The sequence below is a fragment of the Hypanus sabinus genome, chromosome 21, assembly GCF_030144855.1.
Source record: "Hypanus sabinus isolate sHypSab1 chromosome 21, sHypSab1.hap1, whole genome shotgun sequence".
Classification (NCBI taxonomy): Eukaryota; Metazoa; Chordata; class Chondrichthyes; order Myliobatiformes; family Dasyatidae; genus Hypanus; species Hypanus sabinus.
Window position 1 is genome coordinate 26972511 of NC_082726.1, and position 27923 is coordinate 27000433.

At 43.5% G+C, this 27923-nt stretch overlaps 1 protein-coding gene across 1 annotated transcript in view; it reads left to right on the plus strand.

Moving 5' to 3' along the window:
- hcn4 (hyperpolarization activated cyclic nucleotide-gated potassium channel 4) overlaps positions 1-27923 on the plus strand; it is a 501153-nt gene that overhangs the window by 417247 nt on the left and 55983 nt on the right. Inside the window, exon 7 of the mRNA XM_059946189.1 lies at positions 8677-8841. Within this exon, the coding sequence (XP_059802172.1) occupies positions 8677-8841 (165 nt within the window). The remainder of the gene's footprint in view (positions 1-8676; positions 8842-27923) is intronic.

Consider the following 27923-nt stretch of genomic DNA (forward strand, 5'->3'; position numbering starts at 1 on the left):
AGCCTGCTGGTCGACTTGCAAGGGAAAAGACTGGTACATGCCGAGACTTTCCATACGTTCTCCCTGGGTGGAGCCAAGTTGCCGGCCCCACACCTGGACTCCATCACGCTGTCGGACAACGAATTCACCAGAATCTTGATGGACTTTCCATCGATTCTGGCACTGCAGTTCACGGCAGCCATGCCCAGACAAGGGGTACAGCACCACATTCCGACCCAGGGATGACCCTCCACACCCGCTCATGAAGTCTCCCCCCGGAAAAGCTCCGCCTGGCGAAGGAGGAGTTCAAGAGAATGGAGGAATTGGGGATCGTACGGAGGTCCGACAGCCCATGGGCCTCCCTCCTGCACATGGTGCCCAAAGCAGCCGGGGGTTGGAGACCATGCGGCAACTACCGCAGACTGAACGAGGCTACAACTCCAGACTGCTACCCCGTGCCGCACATACAGGACTTTGCAGCAAACCTGCATGGGGCAAGAATATTTTCCAAAGTAGATCTCATCCGGGATACCATCAAATCCCGGTGCACCCTGAAGACATCCCCAAAACAGCACTCATCACCCCGTTCGGCCTGTTCGAGTTCCTCCGAATGCCGTCGGGCCTGAAGAATGCCGCACAGACATTCCAGCAGCTAATGGATGCAGTGGGATGCGACCTGGACTTTGCGTTCATCTATTTGGACGACTTCCTTATAGCCAGCAATAGTCGTCAGGAGCATCTATCCCACCTCCGCCAGCTCTACTCCTATCTGAGTGATTTCAGCCTCACGATCAACCTGGCCAAATGCCAGTTCGGTCTCGATACCATCGACTTCCTGGGTCACAGGATTACCAAAGACGGGGCAACACCTCTGCCTGCCAAGGTAGACATGATCTGCCACTTTGCCTGGCCCAACAAAGGCCTGCAGGAGTTTGTTGGTATGGTGAACTTCTACAACTGTTTCCTCCCCTCAGCAGCCCGTATCATGCGCCCTTTGTACACCCTGATGTTGGGTAAAGGCAAGGACATTACTTGGGACGAGGAGGCCGCGGCCACTTTCATTAAACCCAAGGAAGCCTTGGCAGATGCCGCGATGCTGTTGCACCCCAGAACGGACGTTCCGACTGCACACACGGTGGATGCATCTGACACAGCAGTCGGTGGGGTGCTGGAGCAACTCATCGAGGGGCGCTAGCAACCCCTGGCATTCTTCAGCAAGCACCTACGACCACCCAAACTCAAGTACAGTGCTTTTGACCGGGAGCTGTTGGCACTGTAACTGGCAATCCGGCATTTCAGGTACTTCTTAGAAGGCAGGCCGTTCACTGTGTTCACGGACCACAAACCGTTGACCTTCACGATCTTGAAGGTGTCTGATCCCTGGTCGGCTCGCCAGCAGCGACATCTGTCCTACATCTCCGAGTACACGACGGACATCCAGCATGTCTCGGGAAAGGACAACCTCATGGCGGACGTACTCTCCAGAGTAGCTGTCCAGGCCCTGTCCCTGGGGGTGGACTATGCAGCATTGGCAGAGGCGCAGCAGGCAGACAACGAGATGCCCAGCTACAGGACCACAGTCTCGGGTTTGCAGCTGCAGGACTTTCTTGTAGGCCCAGGTGAGAGGACCCTCCTGTGCGACGTGGCTACCGGCCAACCTCACCCCATCGTCCCGGCAGCCTGGAGGTGGCGAGTTTTCGACTCCATACACAGTTTGGCGCATCCATCTATCAGGACAACCGTCCGGCTGGTCTCCAGCAAGTTCGGGTGGCACGGACTTCGCAAGCAGGTCAGTGAATGGGTCAGAACGTGCGCGCAGTGCCAAACAGCCAAGGTGCAGTGGCACACTAAAGCCCCGCCACAGCAGTTTGAACCCACCCACCGGAGGTTCGACCACATTCATGTGGATATCATGGGCCTCATGGGCCCCCTACCAGTATCCTGAGGAGCGCGGTACCTCCTAACCATGGTAGACCGGTTCACGAGGTGGCCAGAGGCGGTCCCGCTCACCGACACATCTGCCGATTCCTGCGCCCGAGCACTGATTGCAACCTGGGTAGCACGTTTCGGGGTACCGGCCCACATTACCTCCGACAGAGGCGCCCAGTTCACCTCCAGCCTGTGGTCAGCTGTGGCCAGCCTGTTGGGAACACAGCTACACCACACTACTGCCTACCACCTACAGTCGAACGGACTAGTGGAACGCTTCCACCGTCACTTGAAGTCGGCTCTCAGGGCCTGCCTGAGAGGACCTAACTGGGTGGATGAGCTTCCCTGGGTCCTGCTTGGAATTCACACAGCGCCCAAAGACGATCTGCAGGCCTCATTGTCCGAGTTGGTGTACGGCACACCACTGGCCGTCCCGGGAGAGTTCATACTAGCCCCAAGGGGGCAAGAGGAAGAACCCGCAGCAGTCCTGGACAGACTACGCGAAAGGCTCGGCAACCTGGCCCCCGTGCCGACTTCACAGCACGGATGGACCCCGACCCATGTACCCAAAGACCTGCAGGACTGTAACTTCCTGTTTGAACGAAGGGGCAGACACCGGGCACCGCTACAGCGGCCGTACGAGGGGCCATTCAAGGTGATCAACAACAATGGGTCCACGTACGTTCTGGACATTTGGGGGAGAGAGGAAGAGAGGAGGTTTTCACAGTGGACCGACTCAAACCAGCCCATGTGGACTTGGCACAGCCAGTCGGGGTTCAGGCACCACGGTGCAGAGGCAGACCTCCCAAACAGAGACTGATCCAGACTGTGGACATTGAGGGGTGTATTGCTGGTTCTGGGGGGTGGGTGGGTTATGTGGTGTATTGCCGGTTCTGGGGGGGGGTGGGTTATGTGACGAGGCCTGCAGATCGTCTTTGGGCGCTGTGCGAATTCCAAGCAGGACCCAGGGAAAGCTCGTCCACTTTCTGCGCATGCGAACCGGCTCACAAATAACCAGCACGCGGGGAGAGACTTTGCTAATGCACTTCTGAAGTCATTTCTGCCCGGAGAGGTCGGGCGCTAGGGATAAATGCCAGCGCTGCGAAGCTTGAATAAACTAGTCTTGAAGCTACTTACCGACTGCGTGTCGTCTCTAGCTCTGTATGTAGTATTTCTCTACATGTACGTCGCTACAGCACATCCTTTCTGGGATAATGAGCTAAAAACTGTTGATAATACTCCACGTGCAGTCTGACTAGTGTATTATAAAGGTTCGGCTTTATAATTATCTCCTTGCTTTTATATTCTATTCCCCTTGAAATAAATGCCAACGTTGCATTTGCCTTCTTTACCACAGACTCAACCTGTAACTTAACCTCTGTGAGTCTTGCACGAGGGCTCCTGTCCCTTTGCCCCTCTTATGTTTGAACCTTCTTGCCATTTAGATTTCATACTATTGCTCCTTTTACCGAACTGTATTATCATACATTTGCCAATACTGTATTCCATCTGCCAGTTTTTTGCCTGTTCTTCCAATTTAAATAAGTTCTGCTGCAATCGCATTGCTTCCTCAGCACTGCCTACCCCTTCACCTATCTTCGTATCATCCACTAAGTTTGCCACAAAGCAAAGGAATGATTGTTGTTGTCAGATGGGGTGGTTTGTGTATCTCAAAAACTGCTGATCTCCTAGGCTTTTTACGCACAACATTGTCTGGAGTTTACAGAGAATGGTGGAAAACAAACAAAAAAAAATTCCAGTGAGTGGCTGTTTTGTGGGCAGAAAAGCCTGGTTAATGAGAGGTCAGAGGATAGGAAGGCAACAGTAACTAAAATAACCATGCGCTACAACAGTGGGGAGCAGAAGTGCATCTCTGAATGCACAATACATCAAATCTTTGGGTGGATGAGCTAGCAACAGAAGACTACAAATATACACTCAGTGGCCACTTTATTAGGTACAGGAGGTTCCTAATAAAGTGGCAGCTGGGTGTATATGAAAAATATGAAAATATGAAAAAGAGATATTCAGGTTAAACTGATTGAACTTCTCAATGCTCTTCACTAGTTGAAGACTGATACTGTATCTTTGTGAACAGCTGATAACTGGAATGAGGAGACTGAATGTAAGTGAGGGATGGAACTGGTGGAGGTGGAATATTTTTGTGCATAAAAAGTGTATGAAGTGGATTTAATATTTTGAATTACACAAAAAGTTGAAGGAACTCAGGTGGTCAGGCAATATTTACAAAGAGAAGTGGACAGTCAACATTTCAGTTTGAGACACTACATCCAGAGTGATGAAGGGTCTTGAATCAAAACATCTACCGTCAGTGTGGATAAAGGGTCTTGATTCTGGAAAGGCGACTATCAATTTCCCTCATGACTGCTGCCTGACCCACTGAGTTTCTCCAGCTTTTTGTATGTCACTCCATATTGCAGCATCTGCAATCTCTTGTGTCTCCGTCAGGATTTAACATAGTCACTGGCTCTCTCAATAGCAGTCATTACAATATCAATGAAAGCAAAATAGTTATAGTCTCCGTGGACTCGGGCCAATGTGACTGAATATGAAGTAGTTTATTCAATGAGGTCCCATATGGCTTGATTGAATGTGAGGAGGGCTAGTGGATTGGGGCTCTTTTATCTGAATCAGAAACATAAATGAATAATATTTGTAAAATCTATAGTGTGGTATGCACTGGCCCTAAACTGTCAGAACCTTAATGCTTAAAAGCACTTGAGTTATTCAGAAATTCATCTATTGGCTCTGCCATTTCCCATTATACAAAATATCATTCTATCTAATCTGTATCACTTCGCTCCAAAGTGACTGACGGTTTCTAAAGCCTTCTCTCCTTGCTGACTTCCAGTTTTTTGCTCTCTCACATTTCACAGTGTCTTTGCCTCCAAAATGAGCTATTTTTCCATTTTGATACTGTTCACTTTTACAATTATGCCACTTCAATCATTTGCTACTGAGGGCAAATCCAAATGTACTACATTGTGATTTGAAATTGACTGTAAATGCTTACATTGTTCCCACATTTTGTGTATGTTAGTCCTTTCATGGATTTACACTATATAAAGCCCAAACTCCTGGAACAGAGCAGCGGCATTGGAAAATGAGTGGTATTATAGAGGGGTATAAAATCTTGAGGTGTATAGATAGACGAATGTAGATAGTCTTAAAAATTAGGATAAAGGATGGCATAATAGTACAGCAGTTAGTGTAATGCTTTACAGCATCAGCAGTTGGAAGATTGCTGTTAAATTCTTGCTGCTACCTGTAAGAAATTTGTACATTCTCCCTGTGACTGTGTGATTTTCCTAGGCATATCAGTTGGGGTGAGTAAGTTGTGGGCATGCTATGTTGGTGCTGGAAGCACGGCATTACTTGTGGGTTTCCCCAAGCATATCTTTGGACTGTGTTAGTCAATGATGCAAATGATGCACTTCACTGTACGTTTTAATGTTTCAATGTCAATGTGGCAAATAAAACTTACCTTTAATCTTTAGGCTTTAGCATTAACAACATTTAAAAGGCACTTGGACAAATACATGGATAAGAAAGGTTTAGACAATATGGGCTGATGCTGGACAAATGGGATTAGCACAGATGGAAGTCTCAGTCGGCATGGACTAGTTGGTGTGGATAGCCTGCACTGTGAAGACTGTTTTCCATGGTTTGCATGGGAGGAGATTGACAGGAGAACAGAAAAAAAAGAATTCAAGGATGTGCTCCAATCCTTCTTGGAGAGGTAGACTTCCCTACTAATTCTGGGGAGCCTTTGACTCATGTCCTCTTGAAGTGAAAAAGGAACTTCTAAGTTCTCTGTTGGCGTTGGCGCATGGCCTAGTGGGCAAGGCATCAGACTAGTAACCTGAAGGTCACTGGTTCGAGCCTCAGCTGAGGCAGCGTGAGGCACTTAACAACACATTGCTCTGCAATGACACCGGTGCCAAGCTGCATGGGGTCCTCCTGCCCTTTCCTTGGACAACGTCGGTGGCGTGGAGAGGGGAAGGCCTGCAGCTTGGGCAACTGCCGGTCTCCCATACAACCCTGCCCAGGCCTGCACCCTGGAAACTTCAGGCGCAGATCCATGGTCTCTCGAGACCAACGGATGCCACAACAAGTTCTCTGGAACTTGTTGATCATATATCGTATGATCATATATCGTATCACACTGAGCCCTTCATGATGGAGAGAATGCTCCACGCGTGAATGACCCATCCACCTCGTCAGCCACCTCCTGCCTCACCTGCGGAAGAGTCTGCAGTTCCCTCATTGTCCTCAGAACCCACCAAACCACAATGCAAGCAAGTAGTTCTCAATCCTTGGGACTGCTTAAGAAGAAGACATTACAATGAAGTAACTATATGTTAACAAAACATTTGTGGCATGAATGCTTCACCACCTTCTTTAGCCAGAGGATGGAGAATCCGTGGATGGTAAATCATTTAAAGTGGAAGTTGATAGATTCTTGATTAGTAAGTATGTCAAAAGTTACGGGGGGGAGGCAGAATGGGGTTGAGAGGACAATGCAGGAAGTGCAGATTCTTCCACAGGTGAGGCAGGAGGTGGCTGATGAGGTGGATGGGACATTCATGAGTGGTGCATTCCCTCCATCACTTACGCAGGACTCAGTGTGATACTGATGCATGATCTCAATGTACATCTGCCATGAAGGAATGGCAGAGCAGACTCAATGGGCCGAATGACCTAATTCTGCTCCTATGTCTTGTGGCATTATGGTGTTGATAAAATTCAGGCTTTGGCCAACGAATACTAATTTAATATTTAATTCTGTGAGATATTGCAAGGAATCTTGTTAAACAAAAATTGATCCAATGTCACCTGAAGGAATGTTGGGGTCAATCACCAAAAATGGTCAAAAGAATAGGTTTGAATGAGTGTACTAAAGGAGGAAGGAGATAAAGAAGTTTAGAGAAGGATCTCCACAGTTTTAGACCTTGAATGGTGAAAGCAAATCTGTCTGTAGTGGAGCAATTAAATAGGGGAGTGTTCAAAAGTCTAAATCTCTGTGGAGATAATTAAATGCGACAGGGGAGAAGAGATTCCAGGGATAATGAAAGTTCAATTCAGAAGTGCTGGAGGTACAGGAACCTTAGGTCCGACAACACCAGGTTCAGAAACAGTTATTGCTCTTCAACAATCAGGCTCCTGAAACAGTGTAGATAACTTTACTCACCTCAAAAATGATCTGATCACTGAACACAACCCATGAGTTCACTTTCAAGGACTCTACAACTCACGTTCTCAGCTTGATTTCTATCTTTCTCTATATCATTTGTTGGGGTTTGTTTTGTATCTGCACAGTTTGTATTCTGTTTCACATAGGTTGTTTGTTGGCCATTGTTTGTGTGTACTCTTTCATTGATTCTGTTGTATTTCTTCCTTCTGCTGTGAATGCTGGCAAAGAAATGAATCTCGGGGTAGTATATGGTGACATATATGTACTTTGATAATAAACTTACCTTGAACTTTATAAATGAGGATTGCAAGTTTGAATTTTGCTTAGCCAGGAGTTGGTGTAGATCAACAAACACCAGGGTGATGGATGAAAAGGATAACCTGAAATTCAAGAAGGGTTGGAGACTGGAGCTAGCCCACCAATCAGAACTAACTCCTAGAGAAAGCAGAGGCAAGGATCAGAATTTAGGCAGTTGAGAAAGGTGCAGAGTTGGGTGATAACATAGAGTTTGATATAGACAGTGAAGGCACAGGCATTTAGATTAAAGGCACTGCAAAGAGTCAATTATTTGATGTCAGCATAAAAGAATGCACATTTGGACAATGTTTTATTAGTCATAGTTTCAGCATTTGGCTCCATTATTTTCTTGGGCGTAAATGCCTATATGATTCTCCTATAGCAACACACATAATTCTAGAGGAACTCAATGGGTCTGGCAGTATCTATAAAGGGAAATGCACGATTGACGCACACAGGTCAATACCCTTCAGCTGTCTTCATAAGCCCAGATGAAACGTCTCAACCCCAAATTGCTGACTGTCATTTCCCTCTATAGATGCTGTCTGACCTACTGAAACCTTCCAGTATAAAGTCATAGATTCATAAAGCATGGAAACAACTTACCCATGCCAACCTAGATACCCTAGATACCCAACCTGGGCTCCACGGACTCCTCTGTTAATGGTAAGGGTCCATTTGCATAAAAAAGTTTGGGAAATCCTGCTCTAAACCTTTCCTGTCCATATACTTGAATGAGGGTGGGGGGCGGGGGAGGGAGGATGGATCTCATTGAAACCTATCAGATATCAAAAAGCCTAGATAGAGAGGATGTGGAGAGGCTGTTTTCTATAGTGGGGGAGTCTAGAACCGGAAGGCACAATCTCAGCATAGAAGAACAGAAATGAGGAGGAATTTATTTTGCCAGAGTTGTGAATTAATTGCCACAGACAGCTGTGGAGGGTATGTCATTGAATATATTTAAGTCAGAAGTTGACAGGTTCCTGATTAGTAAGGGTGCCAAAAGTAACAGGGAGAAAGCAAGAGGGTTAAGAGGGATAATTAATCAGCCATTATGGAATGGTGGAGCAAACTAGATAGACCAAAAGGTTTAATTCTGCTCCTATGTCTCATGCTTGCTTCAAATTCCGGCATCTGTAGTCTTTTGCTTCTCCTTCATCCACTTGTGCTTTATTCCATTACTATGTCAGCTATTCAAGAGTACACATAGTGACATCAGTTGCTTCACATGATACTTCTTCTTTCCCCCACGGCAGAGATTTGCCTGTTGACCCGTGGCCGTCGAACAGCGAGCGTGCGTGCTGACACTTACTGCAGGCTGTACTCCCTCTCTGTGGACCACTTCAATGAAGTGTTGGAAGAATACCCAATGATGAGACGTGCCTTCGAGACAGTGGCTCTGGACAGGCTCGACAGGATAGGTAAACCTTTTCATTGTGTTGACTTCCTGCGTGGCTTTCTCATTCTCACATTAACAATGCCAGCAAGCTCGCATTCCCTTTCCAGGTAGCCTAGTGGATAAATTAATTGACTGCAACCCAGAGACTTGGACCATTGATCTAGAGACCAGAGTTTGAATCCCACCAAGGCCCTGAGGGATTTAAATTCAGGTGATTAACTAAATATAAAATTCAAATATTATCAAGTTATAATTAAAACTCAGCTCATTCAACATCAGAATTATTATTACTATTGTTAATCCTTGCATCAAACGTTCATACATTGATGAAAAGAATTGCTGAAAATGCAGTTCTAAACTATAAATTGATGGTACTGATCACATTTTCTTTAAATCTGACATGAGAACAGAAGATACTGTAAATATCTTGGGAAAGAGAAACAGAGTTTTGAAGGGAGTCATCCGCATGAAACATTAATTCTGTTTCTCTGTCCACAGAGGCTACCTGATCTGATGAATATTTCCAGTGCTTTAACTTTTACTTCACATTTGCAGCATCTGCAGTAATAAGCCTCACTGCATTAATAAAATTATTCAGATTTTGACAGTACTTTGCCATTGCTGAGCAGCAAGATATTTGGATCCCTAACCTAATATAATTTCAATTCACACCACGTTCAAAGTTCGCAGCCTTAAAACTAGACCTTTCTATTTTAATTGCCAAAATTATGTTTCTCTTTTCCTTTCTGTTGTTTGAATGAAGCAGTGAGTTGAGCAAATAATGGAAAAGGAATGAGCAAGATTCAGCCTGTGACCTAATCAACAGAGCAATCCTCTGAGAGCAAGAGGAAGCAATGTAAATTTGACAATATAATTGAAACCTCAGAACATTATAATTTTAATAAGTAATCTGTTACTTGTCAGATTTTTGGAGCATGCCAGTAGTGATTAAGGAGGGGCAATGTAGATTATTCCCTGTATTTCAGTCCAATCTGTTTTTCAAAAAATGTAATGATAATTTAACTGTAATCATTCAGTGTTTGACTACTAATTATTAATTGATTTCTGATAGAGAACGTGATTGTTGTTCACTCGGCAGTAAAACATTCTTGGCAGACTATATGCTGCATTCACAAGTAATTCATATCATATTTACCTTTCCGATGCTACCTACGGTTCAATTTCTTTTAAATGGTAAACATAACATTGCTGTAACTGTTCATTTCAGACTCCTGTATCTCCAATGAGAAGACCATGGATTAAAATATTAATCCAAGTGCAGATTATGCCCAGTTGCTTTATTAACCTATACAAAGATTGAGATGAGATTTCTTCTGTGTAGTATTAAGAGTGTGCTTCATTATTGGATATGCTTTTCATTTCAAGAAGGTGCCATCCACCAATCATGGGAAGGATCTCATCAGAGCAGAGGAATTCAGTAATGTCTTCACCAGTTATCTCACACCACCTGAATACCAACTTAATCATTTCACCACTAAATCCATATAGATAAAAAGGCTGATCAATTATGTGTTGCCCTGGCTCAACGTCTCATACAGCTAAAATGCATCAGAGGTGCGACACAGGACTATATTCTGCAGTAATGTTACAGTGTAGCACCCAACTCTTGGTGTGTCCTCATTGCTCTGAACTATTAGGGGCCGAGATGAAGTGAATAGAAAGGATCCTTAGTAGATCAGAAACCAAGGAACAATGTTTGCCTGAAGGAGATGAGGGAAAGTGTCCTTACCCAGAGGGTGCTGGTGGGAGACTGAAACTCACTGTCTTAAAAAAATGGTGGAGGCAAAATCCTTTGTCAGTTTTAAAAACAACTTGATGCATGTGACCTGTAGGGATATGGACTCAATAAAACAAGATGGGGTTTAGCTGGGACTGATAGGTCCCAGTCTTTTTGGATTGGTATCTAGATGATGGGCGGAATGATCTCCTCTGTTGTAACTTTCCTATGAATCCGTAACCATTTAACAATGCCTGACTGCTCACAATGTGAATCAAGTGGCAGGGAACCTAAGTACATAGTCGCACTGTGGTAAAGTTATGGGAGATGGAAGTTCCAATTCCAGTATCTGCAGTTGGGAAGCATAATTAAATAACTTGAAATTTAAATTCCTAGAATCTGCAGGGATTTACTGGACTGTCATGGAATCCCATCTTAGATCAGTAATGAAGCAATTCTGCACCCTTATCCAATCTGTTCCACTTGTTAATTTAACGCACAGATTTGGTTCATTCTTAATTGTCTCCACAGCTGAGAGGCAATTGATGATTGATAATAAGTACCCATGTTGTCAGAAATGTCTATATTGCCTGAATGAATAATCATATGGTATTGCAATGCAGCTGGGATATGCACTCAAAATTTCAAAAATCTTTGTATTAAATTGCTATATTACAATATATTGGTTCATTATTATCACATGTACTAAACGACCTTGAAAAACTTATCTTGTATGCTGTCCACACGGATCAAATCATGACAATGCTGTATTCAGATAGTACAAGGTAAAACAGAGTGCAGAATAAAGTGTTACAGTACAGATAAAGTGCAGTGCAGGTAGACAGTTAAAAAGCAAATTCACAACTAGGTAGATTGTGGGTTCGAGAGTCCATCTTACTATGCTAGGGATGCATTCAATGCTCTTATAATAGTGTGTCAAAGCTGTCCCTGAGCATGGTGGTACGTGCTTTCTGGCTTTTGTACCTTCTTCCCAATTGGAGAGGATAGAAGAGAGAATGTCTAGGGTGGTGGGATCTTTGATCATGCTGGCTGCTTTACTGACTCAGCAAGAAGTGATTTGCTTGTCTGTCTCATCAGTGGGATAAAAGTAGTTTGATATCAAAGTCAAGTTTATTATCATCTGCACAAGTATCTACAGATCAATGAAAAACTTGCAGCAGCGTCAGAGGCGCCTAGCATCTCATTAGCAGCATTCGCACGAAAAAGAACTTAAACATAAATTATCCACAGTTTTACAGCATAGTTAGATTAAAGTAAAAAACAGTCCATTGTCGGTGATCAAAGTGTTCATAGTATTGCCATACTGACGTTTGTGAGATTTGACAAGAGACGCAGTGTGCAGATCTGTGCTCTTTCCTCACATGCAATCGCCTGCTTCACATATGGAGCACACACATACATTCAGCATGCGTCAATGACTAAAGTCAAAGTCAAGTTTACTGTCAAAAGCACAAATGCATGTGTGTATAGGTACAATGTAAAACATAACTGCAGCAGCATCACAGGTACATAGTATCAGAGAAATAATATTCACAAGAAAAACATGAAGTAAACATAAATTATATAAAATTATAAAATAATGATTACAATTCAGAACAACGTTTATTGTAGTGCAAAGTGGTCACAGTGTTCCTATACTGAGGTAGTGATTTGGGTTGTGCAGGTTGACTCTAGGACCGAATGGCTGAAGGGAAGTAACTCTACTTGAACCTGGTGGTGCGCAACTTCAGCCTCTGTACTTCCTGCTTGATGATAGCTTTGAGGAGATGGTATGGCCTGAGGGTGGAGATCTTTAATAATAGATGTTGCCTTCTTGAGGCAGTACCTCCTGTAATAGCAACTGATGGTATGGAACAAGGTGCCTGTCATGCTCTGAGCCAAGCCCACTGCTCTCTGTATCTTGTTACATTCCTTCATGTTTGATTTGCCATTCCAGACCAGACAGAATAGCTGTAGTGGGGCCTGTCAATGTTACAGAAGAGAAATGATGAATGCGAGGAAGTCTCCACGTCATGCAATTCCACCTTCTGTTCTGCAGCAGAGATTCCCAGCACAATTTCAGAACCAGAATCAGGTTTATTATCACTGACATATGTCATGAAATGTTCTGTGGCAGCAGTACAGTGAAATACTTTTTTTTAAAATCCTGTAAATTGTAATAAGAAAGATATACAAAATAAATAAATAGTGCAAAAAGAGAGCGAAGAGTGAGGTATTATTCACGGATTCGTGGTCCGCTCAAAAATGTGATGGTGGAGGGAAGAAGATGCCCCTGAATCACCATATTGTGCCTTCAGGCTCTGATTGTAGCAATGAGAAGAGGCCATGCTCTGGGTGGTGGAGTTTAGAGCTCAGCTAGCTCCATCAGGAAATTCCAATCTGATCTGCAATTTTCACTATAAGTAAGGGCAACTGCATGGAACTGGAAGGGTAGCCATAAAAGAACAGGGATTTGGAGAGCCCTGATGAAAAGCCATGGCCGAAAACATCAACTGTTTGTTCCTCTCCATAAGTGCTGCTGGACCTGCTGAGTTCTTCCAGCATTTTGGGTGATCTGGAGAGGGTCTGTATACACCTGATAGTTGGAAATATCCAATAGTGATACACACTCCTTTGGCACAGAGCTGCACATGTACACGCGTACACAACTCCAAAAAGCTAAATGCATAGAAAACATGGCAGCAGTGTCAAAGCCCTCAACCATGCAGTAGGAAGTGGAATCCCACCCACTGAAGGATGAATCTGCATCAAAGCTCAAAGCTGAAAGTACATTTGTTATCAAAGTACACATATGTCACATATGCAAACCTGAGATTCATTTTCTTGAGGGCCCGCACAGAAAATCCATGCAACACATTAGAATCAAGAAAGACCACACCCAATCAAGAAAGACCCACTTTCAAGCCGCACACACAAAATGCTGGAGGAATTCAGCAGGCCAGGCAGCATTTATGGAATAGAGTATAATTGACGTTTTGGTCTGAAGCCCTTTGGCAAGACTAGAGTGAAAAAAAAACTACTGAGGAGTAGATTTAAAGGTGGAGTGAGAGGAGAGAGAAACACAAGGTGATAGGTGAAACTTGAAGTTGGAGGGATGAAGTAGAGAGCTTGGAAGTTGATAAGTGAAAGAGATAGAAGGCCATGGAAGAAAGAAAAGGGGGAGGAGCACCAGAGGGAGTTGATGGGTAGGCACGGAGATAAGATGAGAGAAGGAAAAGGGGATGGGAAATGGTGAAGGGGAGAGGGAGATGAGGGACAGTACCGGAAGATCGAGAAATTGATGTTCATGCCATCAGGTTGGACGCTACCCAAATGGAATATAAGGTATTGTTCCTCCAACCTAAGTGTGGTCTCGTCACGACAGTGGAGGAGGCCATGGATAGACGTATTGGAATGGGAATGGGAAGTGAAATTAATATGGTTGGCCACCGGGAGATCCCGCTGTTTCTGGCAGATGTAGTGTAGGTGCTCAGCAAAGCAGTCTCCCAATCTACATCGTGTCTCACTGATATACAGGAGGCCACACCAGGGAGCACCGGACACAGTATATATCCCCAACAGACTCACAGGTACAGTGAGTCTGGAAGAACTGTTTAGGGCCCTGAATGGTAGTGAGGGAGGAGGTGTAGGGGCAGGTGTAGAATTTGTTTTGCTTGCAAGAATAAGTGTCAGGAGGGTGATCAGTGGGGAGGGTTGAATGGACAAGGGAGGAATGACCCGCTTTCATTAGGGTGAACCCTTGCAAAGTGGCAGGCCCCAACTGAGTACCTGGTAAGGCCCTGAAAATGTGTGCCAACCAACTGCGGGAGTGTTCAAAGACATTCTTAATCTCTCACTGCTAAATTCAGAAGTTCCCATCTGCTTCAAAAGAGCAAAAATTATATCAGTGCCTAAGAAGAGCAGCGTGAGCTGCCTTAATGACTATCATCCAGTGTGACCTGGGTATTGATATCTCTGAGGACCTAACATGGTCCCAGCATATAGGTGCAGCTATAAAGAACACAAAACAATGGCTATATTTCATCAGAAGCTTGAGGGGATTTAGAATGGACCTAAAATACTCAAAATTTCTACAGATGTACCATGGAGAGCATTCTGACAAGCTGCATCACCATCTGGTTGTGGGCCGGGGGGGCGGTGCTAGGAGGGTGCTACTGAACAGGATTGATGTAAGTTGCAGAGATTGTAAAATTAGTCAGCTCTATCATGGGTACTAGTCTCTGTAGTATCCAAGATATCTTCAAGGAGCAGTGGCTCAAAAAGGTAACATCCATCATTAAGGACCCGCATTACCCAGAACATGTCCTCTTCTCACTGTTACCATCAGGATGGTGATACAAAAGCCTAAAAGCACACACTCAGCAACTCAGAAACAGCCTTTTTCCCCTCCGCCATCTGATTTCTGAATGGACATTGAAACCATGAACTACCTCACTACTATTTTTCAACTTCTGTTTTTGCACTAACTGTTTGATATACATTTATATACTTACTGTATTCACAGTTTTCCCCTATATTTATTATGTATTGTGCTGTACTGCTGCCGCAAAGTTAACAAATTTCACAACATATGCCGATGATATTAAACCTGTTTCTGATTCTGATTCTGAACAGGATTGACAAACAAACAGTGTACAAAAGATAACAAACTGCAAAAACAAAAGGAAAAAATAATAATAAATAAGTATTGAGAACATGAAATGAAGGGACCTTGAAAGTGAGTCCATAAGTTGTAGAAACAGTTACAGTGATGGGTTGAGTGAAATTGAGTGAAGTTATCCTCTCTAGTTCAAGATCCTGAAGGTTGAGGGGTAATAACTGTTCCTGAACCTGGACAATAATATTATAACAAAACTGGAATAGTATAAAACAGACCATTCTTTTAGCATTTTGACATTTTGTCAATGCAGTGACTGCTGTGCTCTTGTGTGTGATTGAGCACTGGCAGGTGTAGCTGGCTCAATGGAACAGAAAGCAGCTGAGAAACCACTGCTAATGATGTGAGTTAGCACACACATGGTTTGCTCATATGGCACACTATTTTAACGTCTAAATTAAAAGGATGCATTAAAGTGGACACGAGGAAGTCAGGTGCTCAGTCACTTATAACACCAAGAATGACTTATGTCCCAGTATTCCCTGCAGATTTTCTGAAAAAGGATTGTTTCAGTATCATGACGACATGATGTCAAAGGTTTAGATCACACCTTCTGGAGGAATTATGACAGAAACACAGGAAAACAAATGTTGCTTCCTTTAGTTTAATTACAACCCTCAGAACAGTAAGGCTTATTAGAGCACTATGAATAGCTTCTGGATGCAAGGTTATTTTTAATAAATATATTATTCTTTTGACAAGCAAAGAATAGGAAATCATAGCATCAAAATTACAGAGTGGAATCATAGCAGTGGAGACAATCCGAAGGGTATCACTTCTTGACTCTGACTTTCTCCAAACTATCTACTCCATGTAATTACTTCTCAATTCTGATTACCTATTAATTCAAGAAAGTTATATTTAATGTGTTGTGTACGTTATTTAGTTCAAATGACTGGGTTACTGAATTGCCTTAATTGTATGTCAAGTTTCTTTTTAATTATAAAGCTTTGTTCTTCGACTTTGCCCCTCAACCCAACATCTCACCCTCTTATGCTCATTAACTCTTTGTCATTAATATCTCCCCCTCATTCCAGTAGTATTTAACCTTTCCTATCTGTACTTTTCATAATCAGTTCATAATAACTTCTGAATTTTGGTGAAAAGAACTTATTTGGCTCTAGAATTATCTAATGATTTCAACATTTACAAACTATTTAGATAAGTACATGGATGGGAGGGGTATGGAGGGCAATGGTCCATTACAGGTTGATGGGATGAGACAGAATAATACTTTGTTATGGACTAGATGGGCCAAAGAGCCTGTTTCTGTGTTGTATGGCTCTATGGCTATCATTCTTTCATTATGTGTCGTGTTGTATGATGCGGGCGATCACAGTGTTTCCATGACCATGGTTGTTCTTGGCAAACTTTTCTGCAGAAGTGGTTTTCCATTGCCTTCTTCTGGGCAGTATCTTAACAAGATGGGTGACCCCAGCCATTATCAATAATCTTCAGAGATTGTCTGGAGATGGTGGTCACACAACCAGCTCTTGTGATATGCACTAGCGACTAGCTCATACAACAATCCACCACCTGCTCCAATGGCTTCACATGATCCTGATCGGAGTGGGGGAGGGGGAAGGATGCTAAGCAGGAGCAGGAGAATGTTCTTCTTGCCCAAGGGTGATCTGCAGGCTAGTGAAGGGAAGGAGTGCCTTACATCCCCTTTGCTAGAGACGAACCTCCACCCTACCGCTCATCCGCTTAATGGACCTCTCATACACTAAAAGAAGAACTCTAAATCTCCCAGACTAGTTCATAATGGTCTTTGCATGTTATTTGTCTACCCGCACAGCACTTCTGCTGTAACTGCAACACTATATTTTGCATTCTGATTTCCTTTTTATTACCACAGTATGTTTGTGCATGGGTTGATCTGTCGGGATGGCAATCCAAACAAATGTTCTTTGCTGTATCTCAGTATATGAGACAATAATAAATCAATTCCAATTCCAGCAGCTCATGACATGTTTCCATCCTCAAGCATCCTCATCTCCAGCTATTCAATCAGCCATTAATCCCACACACTCTGCTACTATCGACCCACTTCCACTATCCACCCTCTTCCCATGTCAACAGTCCAGTAGTTCAAATGCAGTTTCTGTCACCCTGAGATTCATTTTCTTGCAGGCATTTACAGGAAAATAAAGAAATGCAACAATATTTATGAAAAACTACATACAAGCAAAGACTGAAAACCAATGTTCAAAGGAAGACAAACTATTCTAATAACCATGATAATAAATAAATAGATAGATGAATGAATGAATAGTTCAAGAGGTTTCATTTCATATCAGAGAATGGATACAATATATAACCTGAAATTCTTATTCTTTGCAGACATCCACAAAAACAGAAGAGTACCCCAAAGAATGAGTGACAGTAAAAATGTTAGAACCCCAAGTCCCCCTACTTCCTCCTCCCATGCATAAACAGCAGCAAGACATCGACCCCCCCCCTCCCCACTACTTCAGCAAAAATTATCAGCACCCTCCACCCATCAAGCAAGCAATAGCAAAGGCCCCAAGAAAGACCATGATCTGCAGAACGACAGAAACTTATTGTCACCCAGCAATTCAAAATACCACAGGCTCTCTCTCTCCCCCTAATAAATGGGCAGAGAGGTGTCACACAGCAAGAGATGGGACTAACAAGGCAAAAAAGCACTCACCGATTTACGATGTTAAAACCTGCTGCATCGCTTTTTTTCAGAGTTCTCTGACTCAAGAATCGATAACAAACTCGATGAATAAATAAATTATTTTCTCTTCTATTAATAATGCTGAAAACAAGAGCTGTAGAGTCTTTGAAAGTGAGTCTATAGGATGTAGAATTGTTCAGTATTGAGGTGAGTGAAATTACCCAAGTTCATTCAAGAGCTGGTGGTTGAAGGGTAATAACTATTCCTTAACCTGTTGGTGTGGGACCTCCTGTACCTCCTGTCTGATGTTAGTAGAAAGAAGAGAGCTAGGATGATGGGGGTCTTTGATGACAGCTGCTGCTTTCTGCTGGAAAATGGGGTTAATTGTAGATAGATCTTCTTCCATTGATTTTCGATGATGACTGAGTTCTGGGCAAGGTTGCATGGAAGACCTGCAGTTGCCCATGCTGCAAGTCTCCCCTCTCCACGCCACTGATGTTGTCCAAGGGAAGGGCATTAGGACCCATACAACTTGGCTCTGGTGTCGTTGCAGAGTAATGTGTGGTTAAGTGCCTTGTGCAAGGACACAACACGCTGCCTCAGCTAAGGCTCAAACTAGTGACCTTCAGATCACTAGACCGACGCCTTATCCACTTGATAGATACTTGGTTGTTCAACAGACACAGTGGACCAAAGGGCCTGTTTCTGTGGTGAATGATTCCATAACTGAGCTGCGGTAGATGAAGAAAAGCTGGATAATCTCTCTTTAGCTGCCCACTACTGTTCATTCTGCAACATGATTTCAGTTTTTTTTAATCCTATTTCCAGATAGAGGAGCCTGAAGTCAGCAGTAGGGAACCCTACCCTCCAGAATGATCCAAGAATTAAAGCATTTTGCTAACCCAGGATGTCATTGTGACTTAGATAAATCAAAAGTCCATTTATTTCCCTGGACAATGTGTGAGGCAGCCCAGTATTCCCAGCCATCAGTCTATGTCACATGAAAATGAGCAGGTACTTCATCTTAAAACAACCATCCCACTCTAGAACCTTGAGCATAAAAATCTAGGCTGCTGCTCCAATGTAACAGCACTATTGAAAGATTCCATAGTCTCTGATGAAGGGGTACCTTAGTTCCAACTCAATGTTCATCCTACTATCAGTGTATAAGAAGGGGTCATCTGTTCATTAACACAGTGCTGCTTATGACATCTTGGTATGTGCAAACTGGCTACTGCCTTTCTGTAGTACAGTACATTGCTTTATTAGATTTAGGGAGTCCTAATCAATGCTGTATTCTGGTTTAAGATGGCGCTACTGAATGTGTGTGACAGCTCACTGGTAGTTTGAAAGGTTAGGAACATTACTAATAACAGCTTTTCTGAAGTAAATTGTGGTAAGTTATCACTGCAAACCATGAAGAAGCAAGCAGAGGTGAAGCTGATTTGAAGGAGGGGTCGTACTGGTACATCGGAAAGCAGAGCTCAGTGTGCTCAAGGGGTCAGAGACAGAGTTGGTATCAGTGTTGGAGACAGAGTGAGCGATTTGGAGAGGAATTGATGTGGAAAAGATTTGATGCCCATTTGTGTGAGGTTGGATTGCCCCAAGCGCCGAGTGATTTGGTGGGATCGAGAATGGCTTCAGGCTGTGTGGCTGGGTGATGGCTATACCACCTAGAGCAAGGCACGATTTAATGCTTGGACAATATAAATGCCAGCCCAAAGAGACTGGAACGTCCAAGGGCCAGGGTGATTTTGCTCACCCTGCTGTGATGTTCATTCCTCTCTGTGGAGGTGAGGCTGTGAACTGATCCAGCAGCTGTCACCTCTGTGAGTTTTGGGGTGTTTTTGCCCCACTAATATGATGGACTGAGATCAAGGTTTAGGCCTACGCCGGCTGCTCCAGGGAGTGGATCTAAGGACTCAATCTGGTTCAGAATGCTGTGGCTTGCTTCTATTGTTTGCATGACGTTTCTCGCTTTCTCTGCACAGGGGATATGGTCTTTTTTTAAACTGCATTCTTCAGGTTTCTTGCTTAGTGGCATCCTGTAAGCAAATATATCTCAATGTGTATAATTTATACATCTTTGATAATAAATGTACTTTGAATCTTGAATATAAAGGCAATTTATTTTGCCCCATATTGTAGAAAACCTTGTGCCTTTTATGCTGTTGGTATTTAAAGGTCCCCCATTGCTGACTGTCCTTGACCAACTTCTCTTTTGTGTCCCAGGTGTGGTTCAAGGTCCTCCACATAGATACAGAAGGATTCTTTATTGTTATTTCTGTAATTTTTTTTTGGGAAAGCCAGGGTTGTTGACCTTGAGCTAAACCCTCAAACCTGGAGGACCGGTGGATCACTCTCACTCTAGCCTCTACTGTTTGACCTGCTTGGCATAGGCCACCCTACCAAGATGCAAAGTCCAAGGCCCTGACTCCAGATAACATAGCCCTCCAAGTCATTGAGGCACGCAAGCCTCCAAACCCTATGACAAGATTGAGGATATTGCAGTGAAACCTAAAGGGAAATGTTAAAAAAAAGTTTCTAGTATCTAAATGCTTTATTATTGTGCAAATATTAGAGTGCAGATTATGGCAAAGAAAGGCGAATTGATTGGTTAGGTCAGTTAGGCATTATGTTCAGCCACAATGACAACAACGATGTAGCCATGGCTGGTACTACTCTTACACTACTGTCCACTTAAATAATTCCCAGAACTGAGAAGAACCAAGAGGAACTAGAGAAACAAAGTTCTGCTTCACTATAGTTTGCTCACTTTTGGTTAGGCCACACTTAGAATATTGTATACGTTACTAATCAGCCCACCGCTGGAAGGATGTAGAGGCTTTGGAAAAGTTGCAGAAGTGGTTCACCAAGCTGCTGCCTGGCTTGGAGAGTATTAACTATAATGAGAAGTTGGACAAACGTGGATTGTTTTCAGTGAAGCTAAGTAACCTGATAAAATATGTATTACTTCTGTGCATCATTTTCCAGTGCTTTCTGGATGATCAGGGTTCTAATTTTACTTTATTTATTCCATTAGTTATACTTTACTTAATTGGAGCTACAGCAAGGTAACAGGCCATTGAGCCTGTGCTGCCCAATTACACTCACGTGACCAGTTAACCTATTAACCCACACATCTTTGGAATGCGAGAGGAAACCGGAGCACCCAGAGAGAATGTACAAACTCCTTCAGAAGAAGAAAAAAGCCCTTAACTCTGAGTGGAGTCATCGGGATGCCATCATGACGGCGTTTTTAGGAGGTTCTTGTTTTTACGAGACTGAGTTGCTAGCTCGATACTCAACCCAGCAGAGATGGAAAGCGTGCAAGGGAGCCGGCTGGATTTGAACTCGGGAGCCTTCGCTCCAAAGTCCAGCGCTGATACCGCTAAGCCAGCCAGCTTAAACTCCTTACAGACAGTGACAGGAATTGAACCCAGGTCACTGGCTCTGTAAACCGCTATGCTACTGTGCCCCCCCCATGAAAAGTTACCTGTTACCCACCCTTGGGGCATGATGTTGTGTCCAGTATGTTTTCAAGTACAGCGAATCTCCATCCCAGCTCATTTACATGGGTGAGAGTAGTATGGAAACCTCTCAACTGCCGACCAAGCAGCTTTAACAAGAGCTGAAATTGCTCACAAGCTATCAAAGCTGTCACTGAAACTGAACGACAGATGCAAAACACTGGAGGAACTCAGCAAGGGTGCCAGCATCTATGAAGGGTTGCTGCCTGGCTTGCTGAGTTCCTTCAGCATTTTCTGAGTGCTGCTCAAGATTTCCAGCTACTGCAGAATATATTGTGAGCTGAAAATGAATTAATTTCTTTAACATTTGCATTCAAAATCACTCATGATCTGACAACAAAAATTATGATAGGGGAATTCAAATTATTAAAAGAGCTTTTATATTAAAAGACTTGAAGCTAATAGGCACACTTAAGAGAAAAGTAACCTCACAATTAAATGTTCCAACCTTTAGATTTCTTCCAGTCATCATTTTTGATTTTTACTTCTGTTGGGCAAATCCGGTTGCATTCAGCAGGCATTTTGGAGAAGTTACTTAGAATTTTTCAGGAGTCCAGCACAATTATCCCATGGGTTGCTTGCCAATTCAACAGAACAATCACTTGGGGCAGAATATCCAACGCCTAGCTCTAATTATTTTCTCATGATCAGTTGAGTGGAAGCTGGAACTACAGGCTTGACTCAGAAAAAGCCCAGGATTCATCTTATCGCCCAATAGTCCATGGAAGCATCCAGTTTATCCATGTAAAGTCTTAATGACATTAGGCGAGCGGTGGTTGTTTTGGCACCACTTAGCCAGATTTTTAATTTATATGCTGATACGTCACCATTTTTGATACAGCCAACAACAGTGGTATAATCAAAAACTTAAATATGGCATTGGAGTTATATTTAGTCTCACAATCGTAAATATAAAGAAAGTAAAGGGGTTAAGCATACAGCCTTATCGTGCACCTTTGCTGATGGTGATGGTGGAGGAGATATTGTTGCCAATCCAAACTGACTGAGGACTGCAAGTGAGGAAATCAAGGATCCCCTGGAGGGACACAACAGGCAGCATCTATGGAAAAGTGCAAGCAGTTGACGTTTTGGGCTGAGACCCTTCATCAGGACTGAAGAAAAAAGCTGAGTAGTCAGAGTAAGAAGGTGGGGGGAGGGGAGGAAGAAATACAAGGTGTTCGGTGAAACTGGGAGGGGGAGGGGTGAAGTAAAGAGCTGGGAAGTCAATTGATGAAGGAGTTAATGGTGAGAGAAGGAGAATCTTCCTTCAAACAAAATATGTAACCATGGGTCCTAGCTATGCCTGCCTTTTTGTCAGCTATGTGGAACAGTCTATGTTCCTAGCCTACACTGGTATCACTCTCATTTTTCCTACCCTACATTGATGACTGCATTGCTGCTACTTCCTGTACACATGTAGAGCTCATCAACTTCATCAACCTTGCCTCCAATTTCCTATCTGCCCTCAAATTTACCTGGTCCATTTTCGACATCTCTCTCATCTTTTCTGGACCTCTCTGTCTCTATCTCTGGAGACAGCTTATCTACTGATGTCTATTATAAACCCACAGACTCTCACAGTTACCAGGACTATACCTCCTCCCACTCTGTTACTTGTAAAAACACCATCCCCTTCTCTCAATTCCTCCAGCTTCACTGCATCTGCTCTCAGAATGAAGCTTTTCATTCCAGAAAGAAGGAGATGTCCTCCCCCTTCAAAGAAAGAGGCTTCCCTTCCTCCACCATCAATGCTGCCCTCACCTGCAGCTCTTCCATTTCACACATATCTGCCCTCACCCCATCCTCCCGCACCCCACCAGAGATAGGGTTCCTCTTGTCCTCACCTACCACCCCACCAGCCTTCACATCCAGCTGATAATTCTCTGTAACTTCCGCCATCTCCAACGGGATCCCACCACCAAGCACATGTTTTCCTCCCTCCCACTTTCTGATTTCTGCAGGGATCGCTCCCTATGCAACACTTTTGTCCATTCATCCCATCCCACTGATCTCCCTCCTGGAATTTATCCTTGCAAGCAGAACAAGTGCTACACCTGCCTCTACACCTCCTCTCTCACCACCATTCAAGGCCCCAAACCGTCCTTCCATCCAGGTGAGGCAATACTTCACCCGTGAGTCTGTTAAGGTCGTCTACCGTATCCGGTGCTCCTGGTGTGGTCTCCTGTATATCAGTAAGACTTGATGTAGATTGGGAGACCTGCTTCACCAAACATCTATGATCCATCTGCCAGAAAAAGCGGGATCTCCCAGTGGCCGCCTATTTTAATTCTACTTCCCATTTCGACATGTTAGTCCATGGCTTCTTCTACTCTTGTGATGCAGCCACACTCACGTTGGAGGAGCAATACCTTCTGTTCTGTTTGGGCAACCTGAAACCTGATGGTATGAACATTGATTTCTCGATCTTCTGGTAATGGTCCTCCCTCTCCTTCACTATTCCTCCTTCCCACTTCCCTCTCTCACCTTATCTCCTTACTGACCCATCACCTTCCTCTGGTGCTCCTCTCTATTCTCTTTCTTCCTTCATCTTTTGTCCTCTCCTATCAGATACCCCCTTCTCTACTCCTTTATCTCTTTCACCAATCAACTTCCTAGTTCTTTACTTCACTCTTCCCCTTCTCTTGGTTTCACCTATCACACACAAGGTACTTACCTTCTTACTCTGACTTTTCACCTTTTTTCCCAGTCCTGATGAAGGGTCTCGGCCTGAAACATCAACTGTTTACTCTTTTCCATAGATGCAGCTTGGCCTGCTGAGTTCCTGCAACATTTTGCATGTATTGCTTGGATTTCCAGCATCTGCTGATGTTCTCTTGTTTGTGATTGGTCTTGGAGCTTATTGATTAGTTTTGAGTGCCAAGCTATAGTCCATGAAAAGCATCCTGATGTATGCATCTTCATGTCCAGATGTTCCAGGGTTGAGTGAAGAGTCAATGAAATGGCATCTGCTACTGACCTGTTGTGATTGGTAAGAGCAGATCCAAGTTGCTCCTCAGGTGGGATTTGATATGTTTTACACCAACCTCTCAAAACACTTCATCACAGTGGATGTAAGTGCTAGTGGATGATAGTCATTCAGGCAGGTTACCATGTTCTTCCCGGGCACCGGTACAATTGAAGTATGCTTGAAGCAGGTGGACATCTCAGACTGTCAAGTGAGAGGTTAAAGATATCAGTGAATACTCTAGCCAGTTGATTAGCACAGGTTTTCAGTACCCAACCAGTTACCCTTTTGGGCCAGGTGTTTTCCATGCATTCACCCTCCCGAAGGATGCTCTCATATTGTCCTCAAAGACATTGTCGTCGGGGACTTTGTGAGTTTGTGATGGTGACTCCATGGTTTGTTGGTCAAAGCAACTACAGAAGGCATTGAGCTTATTTGTGAGCAATCTTATTGTCGTATATATTGCTTTGTTTTACTTTGTAGGAGTCAATAGCATTCAGACCCTGCCACAACAGTCGAGCATCCTTCTGGGATTCCAGTTTGATCATGAATTGATACTTCACACGTGAGATGGTTTTCCGGAGGTTGTACCTGGACCTCTCGTATTTTACTTGGTCGCCACACCTGTACACCACTGGTTTGGCCCTTAGCAGATTGCAGATCTCTTGGTTTATCCAGGGCTTTTGGTTGGAGAAGACTCTAAATGATTTTGTGGGGGCACTCTTGTCCACAGCAGACTTTGATAAGGGTTGGTCAAACGAGACAGAAATGAGAAGAAATTTTTGAACCCAGAGAATTCTCTACCATAGAGGGCAGTAGAGCCTTGGTTGCTGAGTTTTTTTCAAGAAATCACTGTATTTGTCAATTTGAAGTATTATAGCAAGGAATTGATACTGAGGTAAAAGTTCAGCCATGTTCATATGGAAAGGGTGAGCAGGCATGAGGGGCTGAATGGTCTACTTATAAAATTCTCATTAGGCTATATCTGGAGTATACTGCATCCAGTTCTGGTTGCTCCATTTACTGGAAGGATGTGAAGGCTTTGGAAAGGGAGTAGAAGAGATTTACCAGGATGCTGCCTGGATTAGAGTGCGAGCTGGAAGGATAGGCTGGACAGATTTGGGTTGTTTTCTTTGGTGCACAGAGGCTGATGAACAACCTGACAGAAGTTTATAAAATTACGGGAGGCATAGACAGAGTAGACAACTGGTATCTTCTCCACAAGATCGAAATGTCTAATACTAGGGGGCACACATTGCAGGTGAGAGAGGGTAAGTCAAAGGAGGTCTGCAAGGCTGTTTTTTTTACACAGAGAATGGTGGGTGTCTGGAATTGTGGTGGAGCCAATTAGAATAGAGTCATTTGAGATGCTCTTAGATATGCAGAGAGTAGAGGAATATGGATCTTGTGTAGGCAGAATGGGTTAGTTTAGTTTGGCACAGCAGGCCGAAGAGCCTTTTCCAGTGTTGTACAATTAGATATTCAATGTGCAATGTAGTTCTTATTTTCTTCTCCTCAGGTGAGTCAGCACCACAGCTTCCATTCAGGAACTTCCCAGTTATTGTCTCATCTGCTGACAGATCCATGAAAAATTAACCCTGATGTTGACGAGACCCTTGTTTAAACTCAAACTGAGGTTGTAACAGTACTGTACAGTTTGTCTGTACAAACTGTGTTCTACTTTCTGGACTGATGTTCCTCTTAGACATGCAAATTAATAATAATAACCTACTTCTCTTGACAGTAGTCCTCTCTAGGGGCAGAACTAGTCTGTTGCAGTATCCAGCCGTTAGTTAACTGTGGATCAATTCTGCAGCAGCCACTGTGACATTGCTGATTTTCAGTATGGTGCATGGTGCCTGATCAAAGGAGAGGGAACAAAACCACATCCCACTTTAAAATTGATCCACCTTTTGAGAGAGTTCAGTGGAAGGGAAGAACTTGGCTTTATACGAGCTGATTTCACAGAGCGCACCAAAGCACCTTCCAGCTGACATTGTCCTGAAAGAATTCCCCCTTTGTACAGAGGAAGAACATTTAAACAGTCATATGACAAAGTTCAAAGTAAGTTTATCTCAGCATATATTATTCTGGCATTCATTTTCGTGTGAGCATTCACTGTAGAACAGAGAAACACAACAGAATCAATGCAAAACTACACACTATGACAGATAAACAACCAATGTGCAAAAGAAGACAAACTGCAAATACAGTACCAAGAAAACTAATATTAAGTAAATATATAAATAGATAGATAGATAATATTGGGAGCCTGAGTTGCAGAGTCATTGAAAGTGAGCTCATAGGTTATGGGATCTATTCAGTGTTGATGTCAGTGAAGTTATCCACATTGCGTTCAGGAGCCTGATGGTCTAAAGGTATTAACTATTCCAAAACCTTGTGGTGTGGGACTTAGGGCCCCTGTACCCCCTTCCTGATGACAGCAGCAAGACAACGGAGTGGTCTGGGTGGTGAAGTCCTTGATGAAGGATGCTACTTTTCGTGACAGTGCTCCTTGTAGATGGACTCAATGGCCAGATTCAGCTGCGAATTGCAACTGAAAGGAATTACATCAGCTGAGGCTACATAATAAATCCAATTTCACGTGTTTTCAGGATTGGGATGAGGTTGCTTCTCTCATCATCAAATTATATTATAATTAGATGTTTTTGAATAACTCCATGTCTTTGAGGCTTATTGGGGCAGCGTGAGAGCATAGTGGTTAGTGCAACACTTTACAATGCCAACTGTAAGATAAGGGAGGGTTCAATTCCACCACTGTCCGTAAAGAGTTTGTATGTTCTTCCCATGACTGTTTGAGTTTCCTCCTGGTGCTCTGGTTTCCTCCTACGAGTTAAGGTTAGTAAGTTATGAGCACGCTATGTTTGTACTGGAAGCGTGGCAACACTTGTGGGCTGCACAACAAAATCCTTACTGATTTGAGTTGATACAAGCATCACATTTCACTGTATGTTTTGATGTTTATGTGACAAATAAAAACTAAATTTTAATCATGAATTTTTTTGTAAAACACAGAGAACTGCTTTCATGTATTATATTTTCCACTCTTTGCGCTAATTCAGCTACCTTTTACATTAACACCCAATCCAAGCAGCTGGGAAGTTAGTTGTCACAGAGTCAAGCAGCATAAAACAGGCCCTTTGGCCCAACAAGACTATATCAAACATCTTGCAACCTTACCACAATTGGTCCTCTACTCCTATTAGGCAGAGAGTAATGGAGAGGGAGAGGGAATGAGAGTGAAGAGAAGACAAAAACAAGGGGCAGGACAGTTAGGGTCATTTTCTTGCAAGCATTTACAGAAAAAAAATGAAATACAGTAGAATTTACAAAAAAAATGCACAAAAAACAGACTAACAAACAACCAATGTGCAAAAGAAGACAAAGTTATCCATGCCAATTCAGGGGTCTAATGGTTGTACAGTAATAACTGTTCCTGAACCTGTTGGTGAGGGACTTAAGTCTTTTTAACCTCCCTGCTGATGGTAATAGTGAGAAGAGGGCATGGCCTAGATGGTGGGGGCCTTT